Source organism: Cryptomeria japonica, chromosome 11, assembly GCF_030272615.1.
Source record: "Cryptomeria japonica chromosome 11, Sugi_1.0, whole genome shotgun sequence".
Lineage (NCBI taxonomy): Eukaryota > Viridiplantae > Streptophyta > Pinopsida > Cupressales > Cupressaceae > Cryptomeria > Cryptomeria japonica.
The window spans coordinates 448941501-448966162 of NC_081415.1; the positions used below are offsets into that span (position 1 = coordinate 448941501).

Sequence of the window (24662 nt, forward strand, 5' to 3'; positions counted from 1 at the left end):
TCCAAAAGAGAATCAACCCAAAGATGAAGGGGAAGATTAGGTAACCTAACCCAAATCGGTATCTTATAAAATGTTTCAGAAGAGGGATCAAAATCCGAATGCTAAGGTTTAATCATCAACATAAACTTGCCCTCCCAACTAAAATAATGATAACATAAAATAACATTTTTGTCCTAAGCATTGTCAAACTTTGCGATGAAGAACCCTTTAGCCATAGGAAAGATATGAACTTTACCAGTGATGAAAGGCTCCCACTGTTCATAGATCCATGAATGCAGCTGAGGGAGGCTAGGCCAAAATCCCCTAAAACAATAGATAACTCCATGAGAGGAAAGAACAAAGACATTGTAATCTATTTCCTCTGTCGTCTCCGTAGTCAGCTGAATGGAGACGACATTGGCAACAGGAATAAACCCTCTATCAACAATCCATTTATTCATTCCTTGTTGAAATCGAGCCTTGGAATCCTTATCACCAGCCCTAGTGGTGGAGGCAACAACGAAAAGTTGACTGCACTAGCAACGTTCGTTGGCGAAGTAACCCTAACCCCATCTACAAGCTTCACCACCGCAACCGCAGAGGGAGATGAACCGACTGCAAGAGAAGCGACACCAACAGAAGGCCTCGCAGACAAAGACGCAAACGAAAGTTTCGCCGACCGTCCCGCAAACAAAGCCATCACCGTTTCCATTGTGTTTTAAACGATGTAATATTGTTAAATTGACTTTATAAAACAATTTTTTTTTTTTGGTATTGTTCAAAATTTGAACTCAACCCCAACTAATTTCAACTTATCTTCTAAAGAACTTTATAAGACAAAATTGAAGATATCCTTTATTTCTCATTGAGAGCATTGAAACTTTACAGTATATTATAATCATGAGCCAATCCTAAATAAGCCTATTATTATTGTGCAAAACACAGGACACGGCTTTTACAGTGCGAGTTCTTACCAATATTCGCGGGCGGTCGTGAAAGAGTCCCTGCGACCTAATCCAACCGAACACATTGAAATTCTACTGCTCTACTCAGCAAAATCTCCACTCGGCTCAGGAAGAAATGGAAACTGAAAAAATGGTTTGATTGGAGCTTGGTCAAATTAGGAGAGAATGTGAGAAGGCAGGCATATGCAGAGGAGGTTGTGTAGTAAGAGGCATGAAGGGACAGCGTTCGCACAGGCCATCGAGCACGGAGCCGGACGACTGGGTTGATGGCTCGTGGACGGTGGACTGCTCGTGCGGGGTCAATTACGATGACGGAGAAGAAATGGTGAACTGCGACGAGTGTGGCGTCTGGGTTCACACGAAATGCTCCAGTTTTGTGAAGGGCGAAACCTCCTTCGCCTGTGACAAGTGCAAGCTCATCAAGAAGCGCCGCAACCAGGAGACCGAGGAGACTGAGGTCGCGCAGTTGCTGGCCGAGCTGCCCACAAAGACGATGCGGATGGATTCCTGCTCTGCCATAGCGCCCCCACTTCGCCCGGACCTGCCCATGGACGACAGGGTTCATGTGCAGGGCCTGCCGACCGGCGATTCCTCCTTTAAGGGCCTCGGGATTTTTTCCCCACAGCTCTGGAAATGCACGGGGTACGTGCCCAAGAGCTTGAATTTTCAGTACAGGGAGTTTCCTTGCTGGGATGAGGAGAAGGAGAATGTTGACGCGCAGGTCGATCGCCCCGGCTTGGAGGTTGTGGTGGGATTGAAGGCGGGGATCGTTGAGGAGCCCGGTTCCAGGGACAAGTCTCATCACAAGCACGAGCAGGGAATGAAGGGCGAGAAGCATCAGCATCATCATGGACATCATCATCGCCAGGGGAAGCGGAGGAAGGACGACAGAGAGCATGGCGGAAAGAAGAGGGTGAAGTCCAGCGGGGAGAAGGATAAAGATGAGAAATTGAAAAGGAAATCTTCGTCACAGGAGGCGGGGCATGGATCTAGGGTTCTCTTCAGGTCTCTGCCTAACAATCCGAAGGCTATGCGGAACCTTGCAGCGCAAAAATTCTTGGATGATGATATCAAATTGCGATCCAAGGTTGAAACGCATGAACCACCCTGCCATGGTATTGTCCCTGTTCTCTGTTAGCGACTACTGGATTGTAACCTGTTTGATTTAATTATAAGTAAATAACTATGATCTAAATAAAACTTAAAACCGAATGTACATCTGTCCCTCTGTGGTCATAATTTGTAGATGTATCACATCACTCGGTGATGGACCATCGCATGCCAAATGCTCACCTGTTTCCGAAGCTCAGTTGAAAACTAGTTTTGATTTGAGGGTCATTGGAATGTTGGATCTCACCTTTATTAGTTTTCTAAGCTGTGTAAAGTAAAGAATATCTGGAATCCAGCAATCGATGGACCATTGGTGCAGTACTTTGCTCAATCATCAGAATTCCCATGGACCATTGGCCCACCTGCTTTGCTTTACCACCAGACTTTTCTTCCCCTTCAGCTAGGGCATTCATGCACATTAAGCCGAATCACCCTTCAAATTCTTTTTTCAGGCTTCTTAAAACTTACTGGAGAATCTGTGCTGCACATCAGGTATGCATTTTAGGCGTCTATGTCAGGTCGGATGGGTATTCATTTCGCCAAGGCTCTTGAGGATTTTCACTTAACTTTTATACTTATATTTGCTTGCTATTCTGGGGTGCAGACAATATGAATAAACAGTGTGCAGTTAGATAGGTTTCCACTGAACTCACCAGTGAACCACCCATGTCAATATCTACAAGTTTACATATTTAATGTATATTGTAGATAAACTTTGAACTCGGATAAACTAGGGTGTTGGTGGAAATACTATCTTACTGCCACCGACACAGGTAACAGGTTCTAGCACTTTGCACAACGTGTAGAGCATAACCAGTAATCTGTGAATCCGGGTAACACTCATAACAAATGTGCCGTCTTATTCCTAGACTATGACCTTAGAATCTCGCAAACTAATATGAATTTGTATGTCAATTTTTAAATTTTTCATTGAGCTTCTTGAACCACGCTTTGAGTGGCTGCACTGGATAGCACAAATCACATTTTGGCTTTTCTCTCAGTTCATGGGTCATAATTATATATTATTTGTTTTGTCTTGATAAAGTCCAATCCATAGGAGATAACTTGATAAGGGTTGTGCATGGCTAAAGAAGTAAGGGGCTACTGCAGCCAGTTTAGCATCGGTATAAATTTGTAATCATCTTGTTTCTGTTTTCAGTTTTAACTGAAGTTTCTGATTTTGCTTTTCACTAGCATTATCTTTGCAACGTTAAAACCTGAAGGTGAGGGAGAGACCATTAATCTAGAATGGAATCCTTGTGGATACCATAGACTCTGTCAAAGTCAGTAGTGTGTTATGCCCCATTAGCCACATTTCTCTCTTTTTTTTCTCTCCCCCTAAATAAGTTCTGGACTAGGGGGTACTATGGAGTATATAGTAATAGATAATTGTTTGCTTCTGCAATTAACTCCTCTGTTATCACTACAATTTTCATTAGTCACCATGCTTTTCTAGCAATTGGATTCTGTTTTGTTTTTCACAAGCAATGTGAATGTGAAATTTCGAAAGCTCACAATGAAAGCTGAAGGCTTTCTTAGATTAACTAAGTCACTTTTGATATAAGAAGTTTCTTTATCCAAATCATGCTTCCTTTTGCTTCTTAGATTAACTAAGTCACTTTTGATAAAAGAAGTTTCTTTATCCAAATCATGCTTCCTTTTGCTAAAGGTGTTTGGGATTAAGGAACCTGAGACATAAACAATGTTTAAATAACAAAGATGACAAGTTATATTCAAATAGAAAGAAAATTGAAGCACAAATTTCTCCTTGATTTTATGGGTTTAATTGATTTTCTATCTATGATCTCTGTTTGCAATATACTCTAGGTCCTTAAACAGATGTCTTCATACTGGCTATGTGGATGCTGTTGATGAGAAAGAATTATGATTTGTTCTCTTCAATTAGAGAATGCTGCTTTCTTTCTTCTTCAGATCACCCAGATTTGAATCACAACTATAGCTATTTGTACTCGCTTCTTGCTCTTATCAACATATGTTGATGTTCTTCACAAAGCTGAAATGAAAAATCTGGGTATACCAAACTGCCTTTTATTTATTAGCGAGTTCTTATGTCTCTAATTCTGAACTCAAACAGAATACGTTTGCTGGGCTCAATCATTTCAGTGAATTGAAGACATTATTGCTTTCCTGGCCTTCTTTCCCCTCGTTTTCGTTCATTCATCTTGTTTTATTTTGATGTCCTAAACTAAATACATTCAGAAATCAAACTAGAGAGGCTATAACAACAGAGATTTTTATTTTATCTTATGAAACACAGACATTCAAAAGAGAACAACTGTTCTATACAACTCACTGGAATTGCCCAGAATATAGATCTGAACTCTGAAATGTACCTCACATGGCAGCATACAGACTGACTGCCCTGCTCTTACTGGATTCTTGCATGATTCTGCTATTGTTCTTCACCATGCATCACTGCTGTCTGTTATTGCTTTTCAACAAGTATGACTCCTGAGGTTGTGTGCCCACAAGAGGGACTAGGTTCATGCCTGAAGGGTTTCATCCTCAAGCACTAAGCAAGCTGCTGTACCAGCATCACCTTCCTGAAGCTGAAGTTCTGTTTTGGTTTATAATTTATGAAAGATTCCCTTGTTTGCCTTAGGTGTGCTGTTCAATAAGCTCAGCTACCAGTGAGCCCCAATCATCAGAAGACAGTCCACAAACAGTGACAACCAACTAGCATTGATTTCCTCAAATGTAGGCAACTAACTGAACAACAACTTCCTCGTGTTAATTGACTGGTACAGACAGGTAGGAGACTGGTTCCAAAACAGCCACCTTATTTTATGGAGTAAACTCTTAACTGATTTTATTTTAATCGTAGACAGACTTAGTGTCATGCATGCCCGAAATAGGGCATATTTTTTTAATTACCACTATCTGAAATGAGACTATTCTGCTTCAAGGTGAAGATGCATTATGGTTAATCATACATCAGACATATTACTCCTATGTACACTTGTTCATGTTTAATTAAAACGAACTTGTATACATAATTTGTAGAGAATTCAAGTAGGGTTAACTGCCCTAACTTTTAGATTCTTGTTAACTTTTTTAAAGTGCATGATGAACAATTGAGTCCCACTAGCATTACGATAGATATAGGTTTAATTATCACTTGTCTTCACCTTGGATCAATTAGCATTACAATCGAGTCCCACTAGCATTACGATAGATGTAGGACTAATTATCACTTGTCTTCACCCTAGATCAACTTGCTTCAACTCATATGCCAATATTGTTTTTATCCATGCTCAATTAATTAATTAAAATTATAAGTGTAATGAATACTAAATTGTGTTGTTTATATATATATATATATATATATATATATTATTGAATTTGGTAGAGCAAATGCATATAGATTACACCATTATTGCAGAACAAGAATAATAAACTGATATTTTGATTTCTCTGTGTTGATTTTACATTCATAAGCATATGCTTGGTAAAATGGTTGATCTGAGACATTAGATTTCCACAGTCCATAATGATTGATGCTGTGCTTCTGGAATCAACTGCGTAGACTTTTATTTGCATCAACGTTTCAGATCACACTCCATGATCCATCATCTTTTTTCTTTATGCAGCTCTCTCATCTTAATGATGGAGTGTGAACCAAAACATTGATGCAAATAAAAGTCTATGCAGTTGAATCTTGAAGCACAGCAACAAAAGGCTGATGTCATATGTTGAGAAGCTCCACTGTCAACATGCCAAGCATTCCTAGGAATTGTGCTGGTAGAAAGACAATAGACCATTGTGAACTCCTTAAACTTAGAAGCAAACTTTTTCATTTGAGTTTCGGTAGGAGCTGCTACTTTCTTCTTTGTTGCTTTCGTTGGTTCTTCTTCTTGTCTAGACACTGTAATGCATAATGACCAAATCTATAACAAATAAAACAGTTGATTTTACTCAATTCCTTTGTCCCTAGTTGTGAGGATCCTTCCTCATTCTTTCCTTTACCCTTGATGTTTGACTCCATTCCTATTTCAAAAATTTTAAAATATTTGTTAGGAACCCTAGCCATAGTTGTTCTAGTCACAAATGTTTTGAAACCCTAGTTCACACTCTTAGCCGACAGTTTAAAAGTTTAAACCCTAGCAGTTTCCTTCATTCCCTTGCTGGTTTTGGTTTGCTGTGTGCCCTAGCTGTGGCTAATAAACCCTGGCTGTTAATCAACAAACCTTGGTCGTAGGATTTTAAACAGCTCATAAAAACCTTGACACATTTTTTGAAAACCCCAGTTGTTGCCATTACTTTAGCCACAATTTTCACTTTTTCATGCGGTTGACTTAACTTGAAACCTGAGTGAGTCTAAAATATCAGACCTGTGATTATATCATGCAAAAATGATGTGATGTCAAGGTTGAAACTGTTGAAATGTGATAGCTAGATCGGATAATGTTGATTAAATTTTAATGTTGCCTAAGTGGCAATTAAAATTTAATGTATATTGTAATAACAACAATATCATGAGCAATTACTTGTAAAGTATTGGGCTGGGCCCAATTAGAGAAAATAATGTAACTTGTAGTTCAATTATAATCCCAAATTTGGGCGCCAATGTAAAGGAATAAAATATGAAATCAAGTCGGCCAAATAGGTCAGCTGACTTGGGAAAGAAGATGATTGAATCTTGTATATAACAAGACTCAATCTACACATTCAAAGACAAGCATTCCAGCATCAGCGAATATTTGCTCTGCTATCCGTGGTCTTCTACTAGCGAATTTGTCATCCTAATTAATATGAATCTGTTCTTGTGGCTGGGCGAATTATTGTGGAATCTGAGCTGTGAATCTACTTTATATCTGGGCGAACTATTGATCATTCTGAGCTCCATTCCAGACCCGAATCTGATCACCCTTGTGGAGCAGACTTGTGCAAATTATGGGCGACTATGCTGGGCGATATTGAGTTGTCTAACTCACTAATTTAGAGCAGCGATCATCCTCTTCTGTGGTGCCGGAACCCTACTTGTGGGATCAGCGAATGAGGGCCTGCACATCAGTGGTTTAGATTGGGCAAAGCTCTGCCCTAGGTTGGTGACGTAATCAGATAAGTGATCTGATCTCCATTGTACTTGTAATTTGCTCATGATTAAAGGGTTTTGATCTGGACTTGATGCTGGGTTTTTCCTCCAAGAGGGAGGTTTTCCCAGGGTATTCTTGGTGTCTTGTCTCTTTTGTGTGATTGCTTTGTGTTATTTCTAAGTTATATCTAAATCTGATCACTAAATTAACAGAAACATGCACAATTCCAGGTGAAAAACCTCTGTGATTTATGTGTGAAAAAGTCTCTGATTCTTTTCTGTGATTTCTGGTTCCAATCCTAGCTGTGATTTTCATCTTGAATAACCTGTGATTTTCTTACAAAAAATTGCGATTTTGTAGAAAAAAAACCAGCCTGCAATATTTCAAAGAAAAGACCTGTGATTTTCTAAAGGAAAAAAAACCCCTGAAATTCCTTGCCTCAGGCTGTGCAATTTTCCTCCTGCCCTTCTAGATATGATACCTTGTAAAGTTTGAAGCAAGGTGATTGAAGTCCTAATGTTTAATAAATAAAATTTTTCTTCACACAACTGTTGAAATTTAAAATGCGGAAGCCTAAAAACAAATGCACAGATAGTTAAACCTTCAAATCAATTTTTCAGATCTTTGAAAAACTTAGAAGGAAACCTCCACTATTGCACATAGGTGCATGGAAATCAATAATATGTATTATGTTGTTCTAGGATGTTGCATTTAGTTTTTTTAGTCTGTCAAAAAACTTAGTCTTTTGTTCCTTCAAAAGACATTTTGAATATCAATTATCTTGCTCCTATCTTTATACTAATTCATCTAAAAATTTAATCTTCCAAAAACCAGCTTTACTTACAAAAAGGTTCCATAACTTACAAGGCTGAGATGGAAGATAAGTCCGAATCACTAGTGTTCATCTACATTTTATTAGATTTAATTAGCTAAATAAAAGACTTTAGCTTTAATCCTTAAAACTAAAAGTGAAACACAAAATAGAATATCTTGAATCACTTTAACTCTTTTCAAATATTCCTACTGAATCTTTGTGGAAGTTTGTATTTAAGCTATAAACTCAACACAAAGTTGGTAATTTGCTCTGAATTTTTCTATCACCCCCTTCCATCCATCCTTTTTCTGTTGGCAGTTCATCTCTGTCAAAGTTGAGAACTTTTGATATTTCTTTCTATGTTTCTCTATGGTCACTAAAATAGTACACCTTTAATCACAGTTACCAAGTTCAAAGAATTCAGCTAGTTTGGGAAGTCAAAAATATGGCAAGATTTATTTAATAGTTGAAATGTCTGGACTGAATTGGACACATCTCCAAAAATTCCAGATCCAGCTAGATTTAGTAATTGTGCCTCTACTTTTTTTTTTGCTGAGTTTTTCTGCCTTGTTACAACCTCATAAGATCTCAGAATTTTAAAATTTTTCTTGCTTCTTCTTTAGTTGACATTCCAGTCATTAGATTGTCATTTACAAATTGAAAGCAATCAACTGGCTTTTCCTCTGACATTACTTCCAAACCTTTGCTTCATTATTTTCTCGTGCTTGATAACTTATCCTATTTTCCACGGAGTTTCTTGATGTGGGGGATGGGTTTCAGGCAAAGTTGCATGGACACGGATATAGATACAAATACAAATACGAATACGGCCATTTTTTAAGACCCCAATATGGATATGGCTGGATACGACATTCATAAAAAACACATACACATATTTAACACAAATTCTAAGTTATTAGAGGAGATTTTCATTACTTCAAAAGCAATATAGACACATAATTGCTATGGAAATAATTATAAGTTGATTTAGCAATTCACAATATGCAAAAATAGTAGAGTTGCTTTGGAAGATAACGCAAAAAAAGGGTCGCTGAAATAGAAAAACATTTCATTTGTCTTTCTCATTTGGTGTGGGTTTTTGTTTATACCAATTTTTTTAAAAAAATGCATGAATGAAGTTATTTAGAATCAAATTTAGGAAGATTTATGTCAAATTATCAAAACACATAGTATTTGGCATGGCTGGAAATCAAGGTTTTTTGGGTGTGCGTGGGTACAGTAACCGACGTGTATCCGGGCCATACTGGATATGTATCCATTTTGGATATTGGGGGAACATATGACCAGGGAGTGACTAAGGAGTATCGGACTAGTCTGCTTTCAAGGACATGTGAACAAGGGCCCAAGTTTGGGGTTGACAAGGGAGCACAAATACATATAAAAAATGTATAAGGAATAAGTACAAGAATTACAAATGAAACTTTGGCATGCTAAGTAAAGTTTAAACTTTTGCACATTAAAAGCACTGCAAGGATTGCATTGAACACTAACGATGGCAGGTTGAAGTTTAGGGGTTGGGCCCCCAACAAGGTTGAGGGGTAGCACCCCTCATAGGGGTTTGGGGGCAGAGCCCCTTGCGGGTGTTTGGGGGTAGAACACCCAATGAAGTTGAGGGGTAGCACCACTTGAAACAGGTGGGGGAAGCACCCCTAGTGTGTTCTCTGTTGCAATATAGGGCAGGGTTTAGGGTTGGAGCCCTTGTCACCAAGCACACATTAAGTCTTGTTGGTGTAGTGTCATCTCACCACCACTACTCCAGACCTGAGTACGTTTGAGGGGCAGAGACCCCAGACCCTTGTCAGGGGTGCTTACCCTTTACTTTGCTGGGGACTCAAGCCCCAAACATCTACCTACCATTGTTAACGTTCAATGCAATGTTTTTAATTTTTAATAGTTTAAACTTAGTATCCCAAAATTTCATTTTGTAATTCTTAAACTTATCTTTGTACATGTTTTTATATGTATTTGTGCTGCCATCCCTCATGGCCTGGACACCCATCACTCCACTATCCCCCAGTCATCCCCAAACTTATGCCCCTTTGTCCCCACGTCCCCAAAACCTATTCTCTTGTCTCCTTGTTAGGAAACTCTGTGGAACATGGTTCGAAATCTTTTGTTATTTCTTGGGTCCTTTTTGCTTTTGATTTATGCCAGCCCTTAATGTCCAAGGGTTTGGCTTTTGAGAAGACAAAGCTTGTGCATATAATTTAATTATAGGAGGATTAGCCCTTACTGTTTTGTTCTTACAATTTCTCTCCAAATGCTCTAATTCCTTTCAGCAGTGATGTCCAATTGGAAAACATTTAGAGTCAAGCTTCTGCTTCCATGTTCCTTATAAGTGAGCAATTCTATTGCTGATGGCAATGGATTTAATTGCTTCTGCCATGCAGGTAAACTCCCCATTGTAGGCAGCATCTCCTACCTTTGATTCTGAAAATATTGCCATGATGAATCCTTGTGGAAGAGATTTGATCTCTATCTTTTTCAATATTCTCTTGATATCCATAAACATGGTTCATGTGTGGCTGGCCATCATCCATTAAATTTTCCAATTAGATTTTTTTGGCTGGGAAATGCAATTTTTGTTTGTATTGGATCATTTCAATGAACAGGATTTTTAAATTTTTTTTTTAAGAAGGGGTAAATGCTTTTGCCCCGGAGCTATGAACTGGTGAGGTCACAAATGGGGGACCTCATCCCCATTTAAACATTCAACAATACCACCCTAGTGGGGTTTGCACCTTGATGGCAAGAACAACACCACCACAACAACTTAACCATCACACCATGCCACTACAGTTTTTGAATGACCGGGATAGGAATTTCCTTTGAGATCTTGAATTCTTGAGGTCAACCAATCATTTTCTTCTTTTTTCTTCCTTATTTTCATCTTTTTCCTTATTCGTCCCAGGGTTATATCCCATTCGATCTGTCTTGTACTTGGCTAACTCATGGTTCCTCTATGTTCTGATTTCAATTTTCTTAGTTTGTTTTCTGATGCTTCTGTTGTTCATGTTTTTAATAGCCATTCACATATGAATCCGCCAGTCGTGCTTTAAACTCCAGATAAACTCCAGAGGAATTGCAGACCCTGTGGCTAGGTCTGCAAAGAAATGTATGATGGCATCTTCTCTTTCCCCTCTGCTGATCTCAATTTTCATTTTGTTCAACTTTGCTTTCCAAGTACTGTCTTATCATTATGCTTTCTCCCTTTGCAGCTTATTTTGTGTTTTCTCAGTTGTTTTTGTGCTTCATTCCACCATTGCAAAAATTGATATTAATCATACACTTTGTATAGTGAATACAGATTTCAGGATGCAGGCCTTAAACATTTACTTTTTAAATCCAAGATTTGATTTTGAATTTGTAAGTTTTTCAGCTGATTCTTCAATATCTTATTTCTAATGCCCATCAAATAAGCATCTCGAGTCTTAGCTCTTGAGTGTGCTCATTGGAAGATATCTAGATTTTAATGACGCTCCTTCATGGGATTGTGAGTGTGCAATGGTTTTGATTGGCAGGTTTTGGGAAACAAAATGCAAGAAAAATTATTGGCACTTGAAATGATTACATGCAAAAAATTTGATAAATAATACCCTGGACATGTAGTAATAAATTAATATAATGGAAATTATGCTATCGAGAACTCAAAATTGAAAATTGTTATCTTGCTTCAAATTTAAAGAGGTTGCACAGATTTTAGGAGATCATAGTCTTGGGACTGCCTGTTTTCATTAATGACTCTTGGATTGGGCTAGAATATGATTTTGTGTGTCCTAATATTTTGTTAAATTTTAACATAAAAGTCATGTAATGATGATTGTCTGTGTGTGCGTGCGTGTGTATGAGAGAGAGAGAGACTTTGGTACTTGAAAAGAATAACTTGCAAAACAAATGACCAATGCAATATATTTTTATCAAACTGCGCTTTATTAAAAAAATCAACGTAGGACCAGATCATGGTTTTTCCGTCTAGATCACAGATTTTCGGGGACAGTCTAGACATCAGTTGAGGTGCATAACACATTTGTTGACATAACGTTGAGATTCCATTCACAATGACAAATTACCTAATGCTTTAAAAATATTGAGTTATCACAAAAATCATTGAATTTTAAAGTGCAGAAATTAACACCAGTGAGCAAACAATTTACACCTTGAAATCTGCTTTGCATTCCTTTGAAAGCTTACAAGGAAACCTCCACAGCTGTCAAGCTAACAGCTGCACAAAATTTTTACACTGTTCTGAGTTATTACACTTCTATCTTACATCTATCATCTACTATTCAGCTAAAATATCTAATTTTCCAGAATGAAAGCAAACCTTATCTTGCACAGGAGATAAGTTGGAAGATGAGTGTAAATTGTTAGTGCTTACCTGCATTTTATTATACTTAATTAATTAAATAAACGAAGAAGTTCTGAATTGAGCTAAAAAGCTCATCATATAAGTAAATGAAGACATGATAAAAAAAGTTATAGAGTGTAATTTTTGTAATTGCATTTTTGCTCTCACTTTAGTGGGTTGATGACATGCAAAATAGGAAGAAGCATGCTCAATAAAATAGTGGATATAAAACTAAAGGAGAGATACTGGTCTTTTGATTTGTTTGTTTGATTTTCATTTATGTGCATGTACGTGGTCTTGCAATTATCTAAAGAGAGTAGCTAGTATATGCATATAGAGCAATGCTAAACAACACATTTACATAGGAAATGAAAACGTTACTATACAATGGAAACATTCATAGACATACAAGGGTGCACAACGGAAATAAACAAGCAACTTGTGTCCAAAACGCATTTGTTGACGTATAACTATTGAAAATATGATAAAGAAGCCACAGTATATAATTCTGTTATTATATTTTGCCTCTATAGTAGGCTGATGACCCACTAAAGAGTATAAGTGTTTTTGAATTGGACAAAGCTGATGACCCACTAAACAGTATAAGTGTTTTCGAATTGGACATTAGCTTAGGTCTTAAACACGTTTATTAACATATAAATAATGAAAATATAATAAAAGGGTATGCAATTTCTGTCATTATATTTTACCTCCACTTTAATAGTTTGACGACAGACTAAAGGGGATACAACATGCTAAAATAAAGAGTACAGTAAATATATAAATCATTATGAAATATAGTTAATGCTATACCAAAGAACAGATATTGTGAATGCGCATGTACCTAGTTTTGCATTGCATTCAAAGAGAGTGGTCACTATATGCATACAAAGCAACACTGAAGGACACATACATAGGAAATGGAAACTTCACAATATCCTAAGCATGAAAACATACATGGAGTCAAACAAGGGTGCACAATGGAAATAAACAGGCACAAGAAAACACATTTTGTGAGATAAATGCCACGAGTTAAAAGCAAGACAAGCATTTTTGTTTTGTAGGGAAGGGATCCAAGGGGTTTGGAGGAAGGAGGAGAAAGGAGGGTGGCTGAATTGGCAAAGATGCACCTTGGCAAAGGTAAATTGGAAATTGGAAACTTGAAGATTTGGATACTAGTAATTAATTGCTCATGATGTTTAGGGCTGTAAAGTAGTCACCCAAGATAGTATCAAGTCAGGCCAATGATAACGATATTGATGACGACAATAAAAAGGTCAAATGTTTATTTAGTAACCACCCTTGATAATAGAACCACAAATATTGCCTATGTGGTTGTCACCCCAAACACTACAAGGCCAGTCCAAAAGCATAAAAGGCAAAAAGTTAAAGAGTGATGATGTTGTCAATGGCTATGTGGTAATTGCTTGACAAGACAAAAGGTTAGGATAGGCTCAAGTTGCTACAGGCTCAACTATTGTTATAGGATATACGTTCCCCCTAATTGATTGGCAATATGTAGGATGAATAGTCAATCAATCAAAGTAAGTGGTTAAGTCGAGAAAGGAAAGATTGGCAAGGATTTGAAGGGAGGATAAGATGAAACTAGGAGGAACAAAACATTTAGGTAATACCCCCAAATAAAGAGGAATGTTCAAATCATATCTCAAAGTGATTAATGAAAAAACACAATGAGGAAAACAAGGGAGAACATTCAGCTATATCCCAACATTTTGGCGATGCCAACTAATATTGTAGAGAGGTAATGGGAGAAAATGAACAAAGGGGGACATTTTAGGTCATAGTGATAATGAAGAGCCTTCTTGCTCTTTTTTTCTTGCTGTCAGGAGTCTTGAAAGCTTTTGTCAAAATTGAGAAATCCTCTTCCTTTGATAAAACATAAGTCCTTTTCCTTTTTTGTACAATATGGTTAAGCCATATTGGAAGGCTCAAGGTATCAAATGCTAATGTCTTCAAAGGAGGAGAAGTTTTGATTTCTTTTCATTGTACCTCCTATTGTTGTTGTTGCTAAGGAGACTGATGCAAAGAAGGAATCTTTGTCTCCGTACTTTGGATTTACATCCTCCCATTGGTGTAACATCTCACCATCCTTCTCCTTTTTCTTTCCCTTGCCCTCTAGATTTGTCTCATGTGGCAGCTCTCAATCATTTGACACTTCTTCGTACTCTTGATGAGTGGTGAAGGTATATTGGAGTCTTGTGGGGAAGAATAATGAGGTGGAGAGGGAGGAAATGTCTTTGTGGAGATGGGGATGGAGATGGAAGAGGTGATCCATGGGGAGGAGAGGAAGATGGGGAATTGTGCTGAGGAGAAGATGGAATAGCCTAAGGATGAGTTTTTTTCCTCCTTTAGAGAGGGACCTCTTCTTATTCTTCTTGTTTTGAACTCTATAATTATCTCTCTCTCTCTCTCTCTCTCTCTCCGTCTCCCTTTTGTGCAATTCTAGGGGATTCTCCAACTTTGTTCTTTGGTGGCTCTTGAGCCTTTGGCCGTGGTAGGTCCAATATTTTGAAACGGGATGACAACAATTGCTATGAGCATGTTAGCATTTGAGCTGCTCTTACATCCATGGTTAGGTCCTCCATGATTAAGCAGTGTATCATGTTGATGGGAATATTGAAAATTTTTTGAGAGTTGTAGTTTGGATGTACCCTTTTCCCATCATCTTTTATCTCCTTAGGGACTTTACCAATATTGCAAGCTCTCATGAGGTCTGTTTTTAGACTGCTACAATCCATGAGTTTGACCTCATACTCATCAATACAATTGGCCCAGTGGTCCTCTAGGGCTGGCTCATGTTTGTAATATGCTCCTATGACTAAGCTGATTTTCATTTTATCAATGGGTTCAAATTTGTTCTAATATCTCCATATAAGTCCATGGACAAAGGTGCCATCTCTATCTTTGCTATTGTGGCAATTTGCATGTTTCCACAAGAGTAGACACCGACCTTGATGGGAAATGAGAAGCTTGCTTTGTGCTTTCCAACTACCATCTTATGCACCTTGACCAAGTGTTTGCATAATTCCAATGGTACCAATCTATCATGGGGATACCTGGGGATCTTACATGGTGGCTTATGATATCTTGCCACCTTGATGTAGGAGAAAGTTTTGTACCATATGTACCAATTCCTCCCATTCCTGAATTTTGTTGTGGTCTCCATGGACAGTCTCTTGGCATATTTGTTCTCCAATTGCTTGATAATAGAAGTGAAAGCATCATTTACCAAATGATACCTTTCTTTTGGCTTTCACTTAAGCTCAGTTAGGGGTAGTGGTGATGTATCCTGTCATTCCTTAACTGCAGAGAACCAACACTTTTAAGTCCAAGAAGGTAGCATGATATGCCAACAAATAGACTATGTATCCTATCATTCCATAAATGCAGAGAACCAACACTTTTGAGTCCAGGAAGGTAGCCTGATATGCTAACAAATAGACTAAGTATAGTATGAGGTCCTATAGAACTTGGATTTCTTGAATACATCCATTAATTGGTCATATAGGTTATCGCTTTGATGGTGCCCCAATCAAGCTTCTTTTTATCATTGGTGATGGTCAAGATATAGAAAAACATCCAAGGATGGAAATTCTCGGCATGTGGATACCTATATACTCCATTAAATAGGATTCTTTGATCCTGAGCATTTACCTTGAACTGACTCCTATGTTGTACTTTGGCCATTTTCATGACCACCTTTTTGGGGTTGAGGAGGAAGTCGTTGTTGATGAAATTGAGGTCAGTTTTGTTCTTTTCCTCAGTAATTCTAGCCTTCCTCTAGGCTGATGTCTGCATGCTTTGAAATGCATGGGGATGCCAAAGACTTTCTCAATCGTTTTTGGATCAATGTCAAAGACTACCTTTCCAAAGGATCCAGTAATTTTCGTGCACCTTGGATTGTAGTGTTATGTACAAGCTAGGATTGATCAGGAGATTGAACTGATATTGGGAAAGCAATTGCTTCTACTAGCCTAGGCCTTGCTAGTGATGAGGCCATCGTTGTTACGTCTTCCTCATTATGTACTCTCTGTAAGAACTCATCTAAGTTCACATGCCCAAGGTTTGTATCTGCGATGTCATTGTGGGGAAAGTATATCTTTGAAGAGGGATGGTATCCCTTGTACTGGTACTTCATCTTGCCTTGCTCCCCTTGCATTGTATCTGCAAATACAACATGACATCTATTAGAAACCAACTTATAATGATCATCAACCTTAAAGAATCAATTAACTTCCTTATCGGGTCCAAGATTTGCTCATGATCTATACAAATCATATTGTAACAGCCTTAAGTCCATATATTCAATCAATTATTCAACATTTTTGGGATTAGGGTTTGGGGATGTCACTTATCACTTTCTAAATGAATGGATTATTCCTCAAGAGGAAACACTAAATGTGATGCTTGAACAATGTTAGCGATAAAGGAAAATGTAATGCCCTAGTTTTTGCTCTACTTAGTTAAGTTTAATGAATGTTCAAAAGGCATGAAATGAAAAGTTGTGACCTGCTCAAACATGAGGTATAAAAAGGAGAAGAGAACTTCATTTGAAACAAAAATTTTAATCTACAATTAGAAGTGTAGATCTGAGTTAAATAAGACAACAATGAGGAGACATGACCCTTTCAAAGGGATATCTCTTTCCAAAGGGATATCTCTTTCCAAAGAGATGCATTTCCTCAATGAGATGTGAGGGTATAAAAAGAGTAAGCAATTAATATAGAGGGGGGATATGGAGAAAAGGAAGAAAGAATGGAGCATAGGGATTAAGGAAGGATTAATGGAAGAAGAAAGGAATGGGCAGAAAATAAGGAAGTGACTTTTAAGGACAGAAATGATGAAAGGTTGTGACATTTAGAAGGGGTGGTAATTGTGAAAGGTTGTGACACTTGCAAAGGGAAGGCATGATGAAGGGGTATGACTGTCCCTCACATTGGAAGTTATAGGGGGGAGAAGGTTTCATTTGAGAAGGAGAGTGGAAGGGGATTCCATTTTAGAGCAGAAAAAGGGCAGAAAGGAGGATATGGGATGCCATCCTAAAATGCAGAATTCTAAGTATAAACAGCAGACCATAAGTATGTTATCAACAGATTTGGAAAGGGGAGTATATGTAACCATCAAATGGAATCAGATTGAATGTTAGTAACTAAATATAAAGTAGTTTGAATATACTTATGGGTTTGGGGTATGAGTTCTTTGCTAAGTTATCGATTCGGGTACAAGTAGTACGGGTACGAATACATAATCCGGTACAGAATTGTAGAATTGACAATTTTTTTTTTCCTTGGGTATGGGTATGGGTATGTCTGTACATATATATGTTTTTAAACAACTCTTGGGGTGGGTGGGAGGTAGGAGATCAGGTGGGTGGGAAGCGTATATCACTATATATCACTATATATCACTACCATTATTACAATGATACAATCCATACAATGTAACTTTCCCATACATAAATGATAAATGATAAATCCATAATTGCCAATAAAATTATAAATATTCATATATCGTAAATGTAGTATCATATTCATAATTTGCAAAAATGATAATATTCAATTTTCAAGTCTCAAAATGTCATGTTAGAATGAAAATTAAAATTACAAGCCATATGGACTATGGGATTTAATCTCCATTCATCTTCATCTGAAGCATCAAGCCCAAGCCCAAGGTCATCATTTGGTTCAAATTCAGCATCATTTGAACCACAATACATTGGAATGCCACTCCCACTAGCTATGTCTCCCTCAAGTTCCATAGCTGCCTCATCTATAGACACTTGGGCAAGCTGTGCAACTGTAGCATCTAAATCAGCACACTCAGGGGCTAGATCCCAATTCCTTGTTGCACTCGCATTATATTCAGGTTTCTTATGTGACAATAGATGAAGGTTGGAGTGTATGTGGATCAAATCCTCTGCTTTCTTTGCACCCAAATGATTACATTTGACTGAGTGGATGAAGGAGTATGTACTCCAATTCTGCTCAGCTGAAGAAGAACTTGCAACTTGTTAAAAGTTAAAACATAATTAGAAATTTATAAATTTGAAAATAAAAATATTAAAATATGATAGCATCGAATGGAATTGGAAAACTATAAAAATAAAAAGTAAAAAGATACATACTTGGGAGAGAAACTTAATTGCAAGAAGCTGTAAGAAAATGGAGTGTTGACCATGTACATACCACCACTCATCAGCATCCATCCCATATTTGGCTTGAAGAGCTACAACATCATGATATTTAGTAGATACAAATTGGCCAAACTTCCTCAAGACAATATTTCTTGTCTCATCTTGATATATCTTTTTAATGACAACCCTATAGCCAGTAGCAACCCCTGCATCTCTATATGGTCGCACCCTCCTTGGTGTTGCAAGCATCTCTACGCTATAAAATTTTGGTGTCAAGGCAAATGCTAAGAGATGTAAGGGGGTGGTAATCTTGTTCCAACGGTCAACAACAATTTGTTGCACAACTTTGAAGAATGTTTCTGTTGGGTTATTTTTCTTTTTCGGTATTCCTTCACTCATTTTCTCCACCATGCAATCCATGGCATCATAAATTTCACCCAAACGTGGGCGTTCGGTATCAACATACCTAATCATGCTCATAATAGGCTTAGTGAAATTCAAAACATATTCCACATTATCCCACCATTTCTCATCAGGGATCAATGCTCTTACTCTTTGAGCTCTTTCTATGTTGGACTACTTCCATACACTCCATAATGTTAATACATGATAGCTTCAGTAAGATAAATGATTGAATGAGAGATAAATGAAGTCTCTCATTCAATCATTTATCCTATCGATAAACTATTAGGAAAACTTCAAGCTATTGTTCTTTCATTTGATGATCTTTCTTCACTTGTATATGTCCAATCTACTTAGTTCAATCAATGCTCAAACTATCAATAATCATATCATAGCATAGTATACCGATTAATATCGGTTTGCATTATAACTGTGATCACCGATTATCATCGGGCTAACCATGTATCCCGATTTATATCGGTTGATTTATCAACAGTAAACAAATGATGATTATTGAGTTTAACCGATTGTTATCGGGTGGCAAAGCATACACCGCTTGGTATCTAACTATTAGTTAAGCGATCACCAAGTCACGTAGACACCGATTGGCATCGGTTAACATGTCATGTAGACACCGATTGGCATCAGATAATAAGTTACGTAGACGCCGATTAGTATCGGGTTGTTGATTAAAGTAAACGCCGATTGGTAATTATAATTCAAAGGGTGCGATCAAGTAATGTCTTGATCGGTCATGTCTATGAGACATGACCGGTCAAGGCATTGCTTGATCCTCCCCTCTTGCATATATATATATCAATCGATATTTGTGAGAAGAACATCGAAATCTATAAATGCTCCTCTCACCTGCCATACAAAAGAAGATAATCAGATTTATCATTTAAATAGATACTACATAGATCAAGAAAATATAAAATAGAATACATCTTGCATATTGAATTGAGAATTGAACATCATTTACATGGTATCAGAGCTATAGTTAAATCGAACCTGAGGCTGTTCAATTTTGTGGAAAATTCAAAACAAGCATATATTCAACATCACAATTCTTCTAATGGCTAGCACTATCAAATGATTCTAAAAGAAAATAAAGTCAAATCATTTGTAAAAACTGAAACTGCAGAACCTGAGACTGAACCTGACAAAACAACTTGGAGAGAGGGAAATGAAAAGGCCATCAAAATCATGGTTGATGGGGTGAGAAATAATATTATGCCCATCATAAGGAAACATGAAACAGCCTACAACATGTTCAAAGCACTTGAAGATGCATTTGAGATATCTAATGCCAGTAGAACCTTGGCTTTAAAAAGAGAAATAAATCACATAGCCATGATCAAAGGAGAATCAATCAATGCCTACTTCATGCGGATATCAGCCCTAAGGGATGAACTGGCAACTCTTGGATATGAGATCCAAAGCAAAGAATTAACACTCATTGCTCTAGATGGGTTGCCTAGCATATGGGAAACATTCGTCCAAGGCATCAGTGCAAGGGATGAATTTCCAAAATTCGATAGGCTAAAGGCTGACTGTCTCCAAGAGGAATCAAGGCAAAATAAGAAAGGGATCAAGCAAAAGAATATAGATGAAGATCTCCAAGTTCTAAATACAAACTCAAACAAGAAAAGCAAGCAAAAACAATTCAAAAAGATAAAAGGTCGTCACGGTAGGAACACCTTCATGAAGGACCTTTCTCAGATTCAATGTTACAGATGTGACAAATTTGGGCACTATGTTGCCAAATGTCCAGAAAGAGCTAAGCAACAAGCCACATTTGCCAAAACAGGAAAATCTAAAAGGGAAGAAGACCCCGAGAAGTATGTACTCTATTCAGCACTCACAAACCAAGCATCAAACGAAGTTAACTCTGGGTGATCGATTGTGGCTCATCCAGACACATTACAGGATTCAGAGAAGTGCTAGACTCCATGAAACAGAAGAATGATGAGGAAGTAACTATCGAAGATGACTCCACACATCCAGTCAGAGGAGTTGGAACCTGCACCATCAAACTAAAATCAAGTGTATCATTACAACTTAAAGGACTACTATATGTTCCAGGCATCAAGAGAAATCTAGTCTCAATATTAGCACTGGAGGACAATGGATACAGAGTGACCTTCATGGACAATAGAGTATTGGCTTGGCCAAAGAATTCATCCATCAAGAAAGCTAAAACTATTGGTCAAAGACAAGGCTACTTGTATGAGCTATGCACAGAGCCCAATTTAGTCCTAATCCATGAAACTACAGATGCTAATGAAGTATGGCATAGAAGACTAGGCCACTTGAATTTTAGAGCTTTATCATCAATGGGAGACCTTGTCACAGGCCTACCTAAGTTAAAGCAATATCATTCAGGGGCATGCAAAGGATGTGCCCTAGGTAAAAATACTAAGGGTGTTTTTCAAAATAGTACTAGGAAAACAAGTAAAAATTTTGAGTTAGTTCATTTTGATGTATGTGGACCCATGTCCGTACCTTCTTTGGGGGGATTTTTATTAGAATATTTAATTATATTTTAGTCACCTATATTTAGTTCCTTGTTTAATGGTCGTTTTGCTTTTTAGTTAATTAGCTTTTAAGCTTTATTTAGCATTTAGCTTTTTCTTTTTAGTTAATTAGCTTTTAAGCTTTATTTAGCGTTTAGCTTTTTAGTAGTTCACTTTAAACGACTTGTTCTTAATTTAGAACGTCGTCCTTGTAATCTCTTTATATACGCTTGTATATTGTTGAATAGATTATCCGATTATTGAATCATTCATTCAATTTATTTTTCATGGTATCAGAGCGGGTCAATGGGATTCTTTAAAGTTTGGCGAACTTTTTAATAAAAATTCATGCCCTTCTTTCTAGAATATTTTCCAGATTTTTTTTAACGATTTTGCTTTTTAGAAGGCTTTTTGAGGGTTTCTGGTTTGTGGGCGAATTTCTGTGTTGGGCAGCAGTTCATATTTTTTTTAGAGTTCTGGAGATTTTCGGGCCTGCAACTTGGAGTTTTTTTTCCTAGGGTTTTTGCAATTTTCGACTAGGGTTTTGACCCTTTAGTTCAAGTTGAAATTTTATTTTGCTTGCAGATTCTTGGTGGGTTTTTTCCAGACCTCAATTGAGTCGTTGTCAGATTTTTCTAGGTGCATCATTTTTCGTGCCTCGATTTTTGAGTTGTCAGTTCTGCATTTTGATTTCAGATTCTTGGTGGGTTTTTCGAGAGCTTTTTTGGGTTGGTCTCAGATTTTTTTGGGTGCCTCCTTTTCTGCACCTCAAATTTTGTGCCAGCAAATTTGCCTTGGAATTTAAATAAAGTTCACAATTTCTGCTATTTCTGTGGACGTTGGGATTTTTGCTGTTTTTTTTGGGCACCATTTATGCTATTTTAAGTTTGCAATTTTTTTTTAATTTTTGGATTTCTTCCAAACCTTGATATTTGCACCTTAGAATTCGTGCCAGAATTCTCCTCCAGGGTTTCAGATTTTTTGTGCAGCTGCTTCTATTTTGATTTTTGAATCAGATTCTTTTGTCTCATGCTTTCACTAGGTTGACCTCGTTCAACCTCCATTTTTGTGATGGCATCTTTGACCAACATCATGTTGGAACACAGTTAGAAGTTCAACAGCTACCACAACACCTGGAAACAGTGCATGTTCACGATATCTGAATATCATTGCCTTGATCAGATTGATTTAGGCCAGACCTCGTCCTACAGGTCCCAGGGTTTTCCCAAATTTTTTTTCTCAAAAATTGTTCGCAAGGTTTAGAATTTTTTCCTTAAAAATTATTATCTGTCATCTGCAAAGCTTGCGTGGGTTTTCTTATTTTTCGCCATAAAAAATCATGGGAGGGTTTTGTTTGATTTTTTTCTCAAAAATCAGGGTTTTACCACGTGATGTCTGGTATTTTACCATGTGATGTTGTCTGGTGTTTTCCCGCATGATGTCTGATGTTTTACCGCGTGATGTTTGGTTTCTTACCACGTGGTGTTTTGGGTCTTGCCATGCGAAGTTTTAGGGTTTTGTTTGATTTTTTCCACAAAAATCGTTTCAAGGGTTTTTACCATTTTTTTCCACAAAAATGATGATTTGCATCTTCAGTGTTGGAGGGTTTGCCGATTTTTCCTCAAAATCATGGTTTCAGGTTTTAGTTTGGTTACCCAACGTCAAGTTGGATGGGTTTTGGTATTCTTTGTCATTAACACTTTTCAGATCTAGGGAGGGTCTCCACCACAGCAGAGTGTTCTTTTCATTTGTGATCAAAAGACCTACAGTGTCTTCTGTAGGGTAGTTAGTAGATAGAATGACCATTAAGGGAGGGTATTAGAATATTTAATTATATTTTAGTCACCTATATTTAGTTCCCTGTTTAATGGTCATTTAGCTTTTAAGCTTTATATTTAGCATTTAGCTTTTTCTTTTTAGTTAATTAGCTTTGAAGCTTTATTTAGCGTTTAGCTTTTTGGTAGTTCACTTTAAACGACTTGTTCTTAATTTAGAACGTCGTCCTTGTAATCTCTTTATATACGCTTGCATATTGTTGAATAGATTATCAGATTATTGAATCATTCATTCAATTTATTTTTCAATTTTTGTATTATGTAATATTTGTTGATGACTACTCTAGGAAAACTTGGATTTACTTTCTGAAATGTAAAGAATCAGTTGAGATTCTTAATAGGTTTAAAGAATTCAAATCACTAACAGAGAACTACTCAAGAAATAAAATTAAAACTCTAAGAACTGATAATGGGGGGGGGGAATACACATTAGAATTATTTAAAGAGTTTTGTAAAAATTCAGGGATTAAGAGGGAGTTAACAATACCTTATAATCCTCAACAAAATGGGGTAGTTGAGAGGAAAAACAGGACAATCGTTGAAGCTGCCAAAGCTATGATTCTTGATCAGAATCTAAATGTCAATCTTTGGGCAGAAACAACTAGCACTGTTGTATATATTCAAAACAGATGTCCTCACTACCATCTTGAAGATAAGACCCCTGAGGAAGTCTTTACTAAATCAAAACCAGATATCAGCCACCTTAGGATATTTGGATGCCCTGTCTATATTCATGTACCTAGGGAGAAAAGATTAAAATTAGAGCCTTCTAGAAAAAGGGGAATCCTTGTAGGATATAGTGAAACCTCCAAAGCCTACAGGATCTATATACCTGGTTAGAAGAATATTGAACTAAGTAGGGATGTGATCTTTGAAGAGGACTTAGCCTTCAAAAAAAGCCCAAAGCTTCTAGAGCCTGAAGTCTATATCCCTACCCCTAGCATAGTTGAAGATCCTACTCCTGAGCTTCAGAGGGAGAATCCTGAGGAAACTATAAGTGAAACCCAAAATCCACCTAGAGAAAACCTCAAGAAAAGACCACTATGGGCCACCAAGATTGTAGCAGAAGCTCAAAAGTTTGTTGCTCCTTCAGGGAATGCAAAAGGCCTAATAAATTCACTAGCTATGTTGCCGTTATGAATGATCTCTCTAAAGCCGGACCAAACAATGTATTAGATGCACTTGAACATCAAGTATGGAAGGATGCCATGTCTGAAGAGTATCAGTCCATTATGAAAAATGATGTTTGGGAGATTATTCCTAGGCCAACTAAGAAATCTGTTGTTTCATCTAAATGGCTTTTCAAGATCAAACATGTTGCAGACGGCAGTATTGAAGAACACAAGGCCAGATTTGTAGCTAGAGGGTTCTCACAAAGGGAAGGAATAGATTATGAAGAAACTTTTGCACCTGTTGCCAGGTATACACCAGTAAGAGCTGTATTAGCCATTGCAGCAGCAA

At 37.4% G+C, this 24662-nt stretch overlaps 1 protein-coding gene across 3 annotated transcripts in view; it reads left to right on the forward strand.

The window, feature by feature from the left end:
• Positions 1-891: 891 nt before the first annotated feature.
• LOC131041404 (uncharacterized) overlaps positions 892-24662 on the forward strand; it is a 53662-nt gene continuing 29891 nt past the window's right edge. For 2 of the 3 annotated variants that reach the window (XM_057974473.2, XM_057974475.2), the window contains exon 1: positions 893-2059. In XM_057974473.2, coding sequence (XP_057830456.2) covers positions 1156-2059 — 904 coding nt within the window. In that variant the 5' untranslated portion in view covers positions 893-1155. Of the gene's footprint in view, positions 2060-24662 lie in introns of all 3 variants that reach the window. The other variant, XM_057974474.2, reaches the window with a different exon arrangement.